Source organism: Eumetopias jubatus, unplaced genomic scaffold (assembly GCF_037043125.1).
Source record: "Eumetopias jubatus isolate StellerSeaLion01/CBP00866 unplaced genomic scaffold, mEumJub1_p1.0 scaffold_9, whole genome shotgun sequence".
Taxonomy (NCBI): Eukaryota; Metazoa; Chordata; class Mammalia; order Carnivora; family Otariidae; genus Eumetopias; species Eumetopias jubatus.
The window spans coordinates 54,004,246-54,015,742 of NW_028274815.1; the positions used below are offsets into that span (position 1 = coordinate 54,004,246).

Sequence of the window (11,497 nt, forward strand, 5' to 3'; positions counted from 1 at the left end):
TGGGCTACATCAGTATCTGATGAGCAGCTGAGATGGTCAGAGAGACCATCACCTTACAAACACATGTACCGCAGTCCTAGATGCCTACTTCGGTTCCCTTCTGGAAAGTCTCTCATTTCAGGCTCTCTATGCCCCAATATTTTTCTTGGCTTAATCCCTATTTCTTTCTGCCAGTTAAATGTTGTGAACACATATACGTTTCACCAGTGCCTACTCTGCACAAATTAGACATCTAGCTAATGTTGGCCACTGGTGCTGGTACCTAGTCACATCAGTTTTAGAAATTCTGAGCTCCTTGAGCACAGTGTTCACACAGTTGTCCATTCACTCTGCCCTCTGCAGCAAACCAAGGGTCCTTGGTTGATGGTTGTATCCTAGTACACTGGTCGGTGTCCCAAAGGTCTGTCTTTGCTTAAACTTTGAACGGTCCATCAGCTTATTTCAGTCTGATACAGTCCACCTCTTCCGTGGCTGGCACCCCTGTGGTTTTAAGATCAAGGTCTGCGCTGGACTTACTCCCATTGTAAGAAGACTTCCAGTGGAGCAGCACGATCTTCTTGAAGTACTTGATGGTGTTGTTCTTGACCGTCACGAAGCACAGCGTGTTGATCATGCTGTTGCTCATGGCGATGCACTCGACAACGTAGAAAGCGGTGAGGTAGTGCTTCTCCTTGACGAACACGGCGGGGAAGAAGTCGCGCACGATGGTGAAGCCGTAGAAGGGCGCCCAGCACAGCACGTAGGCAGTGAGGATGCACATGAGCACCAGCACCGTCCTCCTGCGGCAGCGCAGCCTCTTCCGGATCTGCTCCGTCTGGAAGCCCGGCACCGCCTTGAACCAGAGCTCCCGGGAGATCCTTGCGTAGCACAGGGTCATGGTCACCACAGGGCCCACGAACTCGATGCCAAAGATGAAGAGGAAGTAGGACTTGTAGTAGATCTGCTGGTCCACTGGCCAGATCTGGCCACAGAAGATCTTCTCTTGGCTCTTGACGATGATGAGGACCGTTTCAGTTGTGAAGTAGGCGGAAGGGATGGCGATGAGGATGGACACCATCCACACCAAGGCAATCAAGCCAGTGGCTGTTCGATACTTCATCCTGGGTCTCAGCGGGTGGACAATGGCCAGATATCTAGGACAAGAACAGAAATGGGGTCAACGACTGTGAGGAGGAAGTTCTGGGTGATATTGTTTAATTGTCTAATATTGTCTAATAACAATATTAGAAGATGCAACTGAAAAGTATGTGTGAAGGAGACAGTTTTAAATATGGTATATACTCAATAAATGGTAACTATTATTAAGTGTAGTAGTAATGCCTCCCATTGGCTTCTGGCCTGGCACCATTCCCAGGTCCTTCCTGTGTCCAGGGCCATTCATCCTAATAACCCCACCGTTTAGAGCTAAGAGGGCCTGATAATTCCAAAGAGTTGTCAGGAGAACTTGCCCCTTCCAGTGGAAGCCGTGGGCAAAGTTCTGTCTTCATTCCACATTTTTAAAAAATATTGCTCTGTATGCAAAAGTGAAGGAAGAGCACGTGACAACGTACCTTATTTTTCAGGTGTAAAAATGGAATCTGGAGACAAGATGAGTGACACTCTCAAGCTCACATACCACAGGACCCTTGATAGAAAACATTTAACCTCATCTCATGGTTGATGTGAAAAATCAATCGAGAATATACACTGAATGTATTTTTTTTTAACCACAAAGCACCAGACAGTAAAAGATATTGCTTTTGTTCTTTCCCAAAAAACCACACTGCTGTTGCCACAGTGGTCCAGGAACAAAGACAGAGCACTTTCTGGGGGATATGAGTCATTTGTGTGGTATGAAAGCCTCCTTCTCGGAGAGTTCTGGTTTCCTGGAAGACTTTCTGTATCTGGCAGGGGGTAGAAGTTGGAGAAGGAGAAAGATGGAGAGGGAAGTGGGAGGAAATGGCTAAACAACGTCATATTCTCACGTGCCCATGGCTTCTCCCAGGTAGAGCCAAGAGCAAATGTGAGAGAAGCCTGAGGAAAGCCAGACCGACTCTATTCCCTTTGAAACCGATGCCTTTGAGGTCATCGTTCTTGGGATTTTGATTGGAAGAAGTTCATTCCTATTTTTTTTCCTGATTATGTTCCTGCTATTTGTGTCCCTCTTCCCCCAAACACAGGCAGCCAGCTCCATTGAGTGTCATTTGGAGAGTTCACTGGAGCGAGACTCCTGCTCTCTTCTAGAGATGTGAGATGAAGTTGGATGGGTTGGGTCCACCCTCTGTACACCCAGCTGGCTGCTTGATGTCCTCGGCCACCGGCAACAGTCCCTGTCACTCTTGTCAATCTCCCAAGCACTGAAGGATGGAATGGGAATGTCTGCGGGGTGTTGGCAATGCTCCTGGCAATGCACGTGTATGGGCCCTTCAGAAAGACCACAGTGCTCCCGCTATAATGAGTGCACCAAACTCACTCAGACTCATGACAAGTACTAAAAGTTTAGTATCTTTGCTCTCACTCACTCTCTCCCTCTTTATCTGCCCCACCATGTTCTATTGATTATTCTGTCAAAGAATATTTCTATATTTCTACTTGTTTACTATATGAATTTTCACTACATAATTCTATTCCTTCCTTTCTCAATGGCAACTTCCTAAGTCCTTATGATGTTTCAAGATCAGAGTGTTTTTTTTATTTCAGTGAACAAGCGGGAGAGGATGACGATCTAGGAGTCAGAAGACCAAGAATCTAATTCCAGCTTTGCCACAAACTTGTTATGTGAATTTGAGTCATTTTTGTTAGTCCTGTGGGCTCAATTTACTCATCTGTAATATGGGGATATCATCGGCCTCGCCAGCCTCACAGAGATACTGCAAGGTTCCAGGTAGACAGTGTGAGATAGGGAAACTATAGGACTCCATCAAAATCTGCTTTTTCCTCCTTTTCCTGCTTCTAGTCTTGCTAGGAACTGCACCCCCATTTTACACATGCCTCATAATGCAAAGAGTATATGTCCTCCTTGGAAGGGACAAGGAGTTAATGATTTCTTTAGAATAGCTATCACCTAAGGAAGGGCCACATGAGAATGACCCGACAAAGCCATCAGATGCATATTCCAGACCACCGGCTCCAGACATCTCAACACGAAGACCCCCGGCTCCAAGAAGTAACACCTGGGCCCTGGTCCTTGTTCTAACCAGTTCCTGGATGCCTGAGAGAACACGTATACTAGACCACAGTCCCCAGTAAAAACCCCAGACCTCGAACAAAGGAGAGATTCCCTCCTTTCCTTTCTGAGTCTCGCACTCTGGCTGCCCCTGCACTCTCTCTAAACCTTCAATAAACTGCTTTCACCTCGTGCTGGCTCGTGTTTGCCTTCTGTCCTGCGTGCAGCCAGGGACCCCTCTTGGCTGGTCCTCCGGGACCCCCCATGGGTCCTCAGACCCAGCCTGCTGGCATCAACGGCACATAAACAACCAGAGGTTTCTAATTACAAGAAATGGTTAGCAACCGAAAGTGTATTTTTTCAGAGCTATTCTGTATACACAGCAATTTTTTTTTTTTACCTGTTATTGGCAAAGTTCATTTTCAAGTTCTCTGCTACTTGCTATTTTATTGGATCTATTTATCTTCACATCAAAATTAATCTTCAGGGTAACCTGTGACTCCCCATCAGATGTTTATTCCATCCTGGCTCTCTCGGCCTTCACCCCGACTCCAACCCCAGGGTTAGCACCAGGAGCTGTGCAAGAAGCCCTCCAAATACATTTACCAAAAGGAAAATTGCAAAACTGTTTCAAGGATTGCCAGCCGTCTTGGCTGTGCTAGGATCAGAACTCCAGAACTCTAGCATAGTAATACTTGCTTATGTTCGTAAAGCAGCTTATAATTTACAGAGCATTTTTAAATCTACTTTCTCATTACATGTCCCTAAGTCTATTGAATAGGTAAGAGAACAAAGATGACCATTTCACAGATGAGCAAATTGAGATTCGGAGAAGTTAAATAACCTGCCAAAGGCCACACAGCTAGAAATTGACAGACCCATGCTGCAGACCCATCCATGTCTTGCTCCAAATCCAGTTGGGTCTCCTATACGCCACTTGTCCCCTCCCTCCCTTTCCTATTGGAGCAAGCAGCACCCCTTCTTTCTACCCTCCTGGCATCCCACCAGAATCCTAGCATCCTTTTTCTCGTTTCTCTCCATCGTAGTTGATTTCTACCTATTGATGTTCCAAGGAGTCGGGCAACGGCAGCTGCTTTTCTCTACTTACGTGTATGTCCTTGGCTTGCCCTATGTGTCTACCAGTATAATGGCTCAGGTCCAGATCCGCTTAGAGCCAACATTTCCCAGAGAACAGAGAATGAAGGCTGCTGGACAAAGAAACATCCAGGCAGTGATTGTGTGATGAGGGTGGGCTGGGTGATTAAGCAAAGAATATTTGGGCTCCCTCTATCCCTAGGACCCAGCCCCAGATCAAACCATGGAAATGGTGGTTGCAGCAGCTTCTAGGCCATTCATGAGATCATCGGGGAATTCAGAACCTGCTCCGCGGGCCAGTCAGCCCCATCAATGAACTCACTGGGGAGCATTTGTGCTTCTTAAGGTTGAGCACAGGTACTCAAGCCTTAGCTGGCCCCATGCAGACAGAAGAGAAGAGCGGTCAGTGGGCAGACTGGCTGGTCATTTCCCCTGGGATCTATGGATTACACATTGAGTCCAGTGCAGGTGTCTCCACATCCAAGAGGGAACCCAGACCTTGGCGGACAGAGTCCTCTGATGATCTTTTCCAGCTCCCCACTCCATCAGGTCTGACTTCCTGTACCTAGATTTTGAGATCTTCTGGAATATGACCCTATCTTTTCTGATCTCGACTCTGCTTCTGTCCCTTGCCCCCGAGGATCCCACAGACCTCCCCAAGGGACCTCACACCTCAAGCATTCCCACCCTGTCTTTTTGCAAACACTGCCCTACCTTCATGGAAAACCTCTCCTGTCCTTTACTGTCATTAGTTGAAGGCCAGTTAAAAGTCAGCCTCCTCCATGCAGCCTCCTTTGACTCCTCTAGTACACAACGGTGTCACCCTTCCATAAATTTCATTTAGAATTCATCCTTTACTTTATGTTCTGTTTACTAAGTGTTAGTCCACCATCCCCCTCCCCCTCCCCCTGATGGTAAGCTCCTCCAGAGCTCAGTCTTACTTCTTTTGTAACTTTTTGCTGTCAGTGAATTGTGGGCACCTAGGATTTTAGTAAAACTTCACTCTCAGCAAGTGCTTGGCACTGGATGAATAGAAATGTAACAAAAGCCATCGTGACAGTTCTCAAAAAGATTGCAACCTCTTTTAGAAAACAGGACATAAATGTGTTTACCTAGCCTGAGCCTGGGAGGCCGTCTGGGACTCAATAATCATAATGAAAGGTGAAGGGATTTGAGCCATATTTTGTAGACAATGGAGTTAGTAGAGGTCTTTTGAGCAAGAGAGGGGAGATGCGTAGGAGACGGGGGATTAATTTAGCTGCAACCTTGCTTCCTTCTCTGGGCCACAGGAGCCTTTTCTCTGTTCTTTGAACCCTTCATGTTTGTTCCCATCTCGGGGCCTTTGCACTGACAATTTCCTCTGTGTGGAATGCGTTCTCTCAATCTTCACACGGCTGGCTTTATTTATTTATTATTTATTTTCAAAGTTCCCTTCAAATGCCTTCTCCTCAGGGACACTTTCCTGATGACGTACCTGTCACTTTCAGTGTTTGTCTTTTTTGTTCAGAGCCTTTCTGAAATTACCTTTGTTTGTTTGCCTGACTGTGATCTCTCTCCACTCCTGTGGGTAAAAGCTCCACGACGGCGAGGAGCTGTTTTCTCTCCTGCACCGTCATGTACCAGTGCTTGGCCAGGTCTCTGTCATACCATAGTTGCTCTACAAAAACGCGCTGTTTGAATGAATGAATGTTTAGCACAGACTGTGAGGGGAGGAGCGGTGGCAGCTGGACAGAGCCAAGAGGCAATGAGGCAAGGAGCCCGGGCTGAAGTGAACAGGGTGGCGGGGCAGGGGTGGGGGGGTGTAGTAGGCACTGACACGTCCTTTAAACCAAAGGCATGCTGGAGAAAGGGAGAGAGCAGCCGTGACAACAGAGCCGAGCTAGCGTAGATGTCTGCGAGAACCACGGAACCAATCTCAGAAACAGAGAAGCTAGAACGTAAGTAGTTCTGTTCTGGTACAGCGTCATAGCTGCATTTCTTAGAAACCTTGCACTATCGGGTGCCTGGGTGGCTCAGTTGGTTAAGTGACTGCCTTCGGCTCAGGTCATGATCCTGGAGTCCCAGGATCGAGTCCCACATCGGGCTTCCTGCTCAGCAGGGAGTCTGCTTCTCCCTCTGACCCTCTTCCCTCTCGCGCTTTCTATCTCTCATTCTCTCTCTCTCAAATAAATAAATAAAATCTTTAAAAAAAAAAAAGAAACCTTGCATTATCTTTTTTTAAACATCACATCCTAAAAACAATCATGGCAACGAAAATGAATCACTTCAATAGAAAACTTCCATTAGTTTACTTGTGTTTGTTTTGTTGTTGTTCCTGGAAGCGTTCATTTAAAAATTCTAAGAGCCACTGTTTATTTGTTGCTTACTCCAGTTTAAGCCTTATTCCAAACAATTACATGTATTACTTCCTTTAATTCTCAAGGCAACCCATCCTTAAGTCTTCTTATTATTCCTATTGTACACAGGAGAAAACTGAGGCAGGGAGATGTTAAAGAACTCACATGGGGCCCAGCCGCTAACAGGTGCAGCAGCAGGGGTTTGAACCCTGGCAGAATAACCATTAACACTACCCCTACAATTTCATTAAACAAAAATAAAGGCATTTTTATAACTGGGGTGTATTTGTTAGATCGAGATAAAAATGAGTTGTCCCAAACTAACCAAATAGAACCTGAAAATCCCTGATCACATCCTGAACAACACACAAGGCCAGACAAAAATCAATGGGGTCCTGACCACAAAAGTGAAATTAGATGGTAAAAACACATACAAATACTTTGAAGCAAGGATCACAAACTTCAGTTAAAGTAACTTCACACCTTGGAGCAGCCAGTTAGTTGGCCAAGGCCCCAGGCGGCCTGTGTGGGCCAACAGTGCTTTCCTCCAGTGTCTGGCTTCCAAGTCTCCAATCACAACACCACTGTAAACACTAGCAGTCCCACAATGCAAAGCATGTTCTCCAGTGAACTTTTTTATTGTATCTAAATTGCATTACATAAACTCACACTGCAAGAGAAATGCCTGCAGGATTTTAGACAGCTGAGTTTGGTACATAAGTAGGATACGAATGTGAAAAAATGCAATAGCTTCAGGTGGATTGATTGACACAGACATCACCTCTTACATGTTCAGAATAACCCAAGGCCCCTTAACTTACCCTGGCCTCTGTCCCCCTTGAAGCCACGCCCTCCTGCCTTGTGACTCCTTCCGACAATGGGCCCTTACATCCTAAAATGGATCTCACCCAGGGAACACAAGGCCTGCCCCAAAGCAGGCAGTAGCCTACCCCACTTCTAGTGGCTGAGAGCACCCCCCTCCGCAAGGATGTCTTGCTGGAGTGAAACTTCAGGAAAGGACCCTCTATGCTTTCAGTATCTACTTTCAGAAAGATCAGAGACAAGGTTCCTGGAGCTCTTCCTTGACCGCCCTGAAAGGGACTTAGGGAAAGATACTCTACTTGACTGTCCCTTTCCTGATTCACCGAGGGTCTGTTCCTGGGTGGCTAACATGCCGTGGAGCTCCCGGACTCCTATGGAGGACCCTGGCCAAAGTAGCCCTCTGCAGGGACGACAACTCCGAGCACCTTCTTTCCAAAGGGGACAGAGCCAGGGCTGGTTAAGCAGCGAACTCCCTATCACTCCTCCCAGGAGAAAGGAGACAAAGGCCCCAACCTTTAATGCTTTTAAAGCCAGGGTTCTTCTTGAGAACAGGGTTGACCCCCTGTCCTGGGTAGTGGCCTGTTTCCAGGTTATCCAATCTCTGGTTGTTCTGCCTTTGGCTTCAGGAAACAGGTTCAATCTGCTGTGCTCTTCCCCGGAACACTGCCCTGGGATGTCCCGATGGCGAGGGGCAGGCTAAATTCCACCAGAGCCCTAGGGCCATGAAACTGGGAGGGCATCTGGGCTCCGGGCTCTCTGGGTTCTGGGAGAGAGACGGGTTGTTCAGATCCAAGTACACACTGGTCCTTACCCTCCAGGCAACTGGCTCTGGACTATACCAAGGTGCTTCGTAAATGTGAGTAAACTTCGGGCAGAAAGGCTTGCAAAGATTGTCCTGAGGGAACAAAACCCATCCTGGTTCTTAGCACAAGTGATTGTCCTAAACAAGGAGACTAAACACAACAGAAGAAAGATCTGCATAGACTGCTCTTACTGCTTTGATTTCCCATCACTAGAAACAGGTCTTCGGTACCGTCATGTGCAAATGTATGGAAAGGAGCAAACTGATTAATGCAACAACAAAAAAGAACAAGTAAAAGTATGTTACCTTTTTTCCTTTTTCTATTTTGTTCAAAACAAATCATCAATCTTATTTTAAAATCAACTGGTGTTGGGAGTTGGGGAAGGGCTGCTTGTATTTTGAGAAAATCTTCCTCAGGATTTCTAAGTTGATTCAAGAGGTACCCGCCTGGAACTTGAACTTGTCCCTCCACGCTCCTCTTACCTATGTACCTCTAGACCTTGACCGGATACATCTAGGCGCATGTCCATAGCAGAGGGATCAAAAGCCTTCCCAACTGCTCAACTCTGGGGAGCTCTACTGTCCCTGCCCACAGCTGGGAAACTAGAACTCTCCTTACTATTCAGTCAATGGGCCCACTTTTTAACCCCCCATGCCTCTACATGGAGGGAGAATAAAGATCTCTCTCATCAGTCCACATCTGCTGTAAAGGAAGGGACAGTTCCAATGCCCCCTTTCCTATTGTCTCTGTGCCCCCTTACTCACCTGTCGATGGCGATGGCCAGCAGGGCATTGGTGGAGACATAGAGAGAGACAGTACGCAGGTAGTTGACAGAGGCGCACATGACATGACCATGCTCCCAGGACAGCTGCCGCACCACGTAGTAATCCATCTCAAAGGGGCAGCAGACAATGGCCACCAGGAAATCAGAGATGGCCAGGTTGGCAATGAGCAGGTTGGTAAGGCTGCGCAGCTTCTTGTAGCGGGCCAGAGCAGCAATGAAGATGAAGTTGCCAATGCCACAGACCAGCATGATGCCCACTAGGGCCATGCCAATGACGATCTTGGCAGCAAAGAAAGTACGGGAATTGGTCACATCCTCCTCTTCATCCAAAGGCATATCATAGTCACCATAGCTGAAGTTGAATGGGAAGGAAGCAGCGTGGGCTCCAGGAGGGGCCGGCACAGAAAGGAAGGTGGTGGAGGTGTTGCTAGCATCCGCATCCATGACCCCTGCCGTGATCTCCATCTGGCCAGGTGGTGCTCTGAGCAGTGCTACTTAGAATTCCTCTGACGTGATGTGTGGGAGGCTAATGTCTTCTCCCCTCTCTGCTTACACTCAGCTCTCCTTTAATGAGTCAGAATCTGTCTGCCAGCATCCTTGGGGGACAGTATCTGAGCTCCATCCTAAGCCCCTGAAAGACATACCAAACAGTTGTCTACACATGTGGGTGAACTGGCCAAATTCAAAACCATCCTGTAACCCAAGCAGACCCATTAGCCACCTGCTCAGAACGAACATTGAGTGATGGAGTGGAAATAAAGGAACCAGGGAGAGAAAACAGATGAATAAAAACCACAGACCCACTCCTACAGGGGAGGCTGCATTGCTGTAGAGACAACCAGGCGCCGGCTCAGTGTATTTCGTTTCTACTGAAGATCTGAAATGCTGCAGTTTCGCTCAAGGACCGAAGTTGAGTGTGGGGAAGCTAAAGAGAATGAAGGTGACCTGCTCTAAACTCTACTCCCCGTCCTAACAGCTCGAACTTGGTCTTTGTGAAACTGGCCGATTCTGTGGCTTAAGAGAAGTTATGCTGAATATCATCCATCAGCCGCATATGAGACAACCCTGTCTGCTCGCCCTGAGCTGGTCTCCTTCCTCTGGCAGAACACAGCTCTAAAGTCCCGGAGCCTATCTAGCAGTACCCTTTTCCTCTCCTCACTGGTTTTCCTGTGCCCACATCCAAGTCTGCTGTGACCCTAGCAGTCAGGCACAGCATTTACCAAGGCCTGTCCCCCAGCAGAGGCTGCAGGGTTGAAATCACAGCCTAAATCCCCGAGTGGCTTAGAAAGGGGGCTCTGGAGCAAAACCCTTCCTTGACTGGTTGCGTGTCCTGAGGTAAATAGCTTAAACACTCAAGAGTTTCAACATCCTCCAGGCAGCAGATCAATAACATCTGTAAAGCACGGAGCTCCCTAGAGAGGGAGGGTGTTACACCCTAGGACTGCAAAGAATTACTGTTGAGTGCTCAGGCCTTCTCAGTCAGCCACAAGGAAGGGGAGGGGAATCCTGACCCAGATGACTCCACCGCAGCACATATGGAGGGGGGGAGCTGCACTGCTGGGGACCCAAAACCAAGAGGAACCCCTGCCCTCTCCTTGTGATCCCGGCGGGCTTCAGCAGTCCCAGTCCCGCCCAGAGCCTGAAAACATCAGACCAACTTGCTGGGATGTAAGGGAGCTGGGGTCTGGAAGGGACCTCAGATGTCAGGAACACCGGAGAGGGCAGACAAGGACAGAAAGCCTGAGGTTCCTGAGAACGGGAGACACCTAGCAACCCCTGTGCCCCCGGGAAAGCCTGCTGCCCACACTCCTCAGCGGTGAGATCTCCAGAGCCTGTCTTTGGAGGACCCGGGTTAAAGTCGCTCTGCACCCCAATGAGGCTCAGCCACTACTTGCCTCTCCCCGCCAACTCCTCAACCCCCATTTTTCTTACATTTTCCCCTTCCTCCGAGCCATCAGTTCTGTCCCTCTCAGTCCCTGCCCTATGTCCCTGTCAGGTGTGAGCACAACCGTGAGCTGAAAGGTCAGAGGGGGCCAAGTCTCGGGGTCCACACAGCTGCAATCCCGGTGGGACAGTCCTCACCCCTTGCAGGCCCCGTGCGTCTCTGAGGCACGCCCCCCCCCCAGGGGTACCCTTCAAGCATGCTACCTGGAAGACTCCAAGTCAGGTTTTTAAAACAAAGGGTAATATAAACTTCTTGGGGCGCGGGGAGTGTTGGGAGATTTAGCATTCGGGGAGAAATTATCCTGCGATCTCTTCTCCTGTACTCTCACCTCTCAAAGAGGAACCCCATTCCTTTCCCACCCAGTGTCCCCTGGGGCATTGTCGTTTAGCGCTCGCCCCCTGGCCAGACCCTGCGGATCACTGGAAGCCTCTCTGCAGCCCGGGCGGAGAAGACCTCTGGGACTCCCACCTTTCTCCACGGAGTCGCGGAGGCTACTCCAAGGGCAGAGGGACGGGTAACCCGGCTCCCGTGAGGAAATGAGCGCGAAAGCAAGTCTCTGGAAAAGCC

The 11,497-nt window shown here is 48.5% G+C and overlaps 1 protein-coding gene across 1 annotated transcript; it reads right to left on the reverse strand.

Annotated features, from left to right (window-relative positions):
• Window positions 1-436: 436 nt before the first annotated feature.
• PROKR1 (prokineticin receptor 1) lies at window positions 437-9,450 on the reverse strand. The gene is made up of 2 exons (XM_028116109.1): window positions 8,966-9,450; window positions 437-1,133 (listed from the first exon to the last, which is right to left on the reverse strand). Exons 1-2 carry the CDS (start codon window positions 9,448-9,450, stop codon window positions 437-439), a joined length of 1,182 nt encoding a protein of 393 aa, XP_027971910.1.
• Between the last annotated feature and the right edge of the window lie 2,047 nt (window positions 9,451-11,497).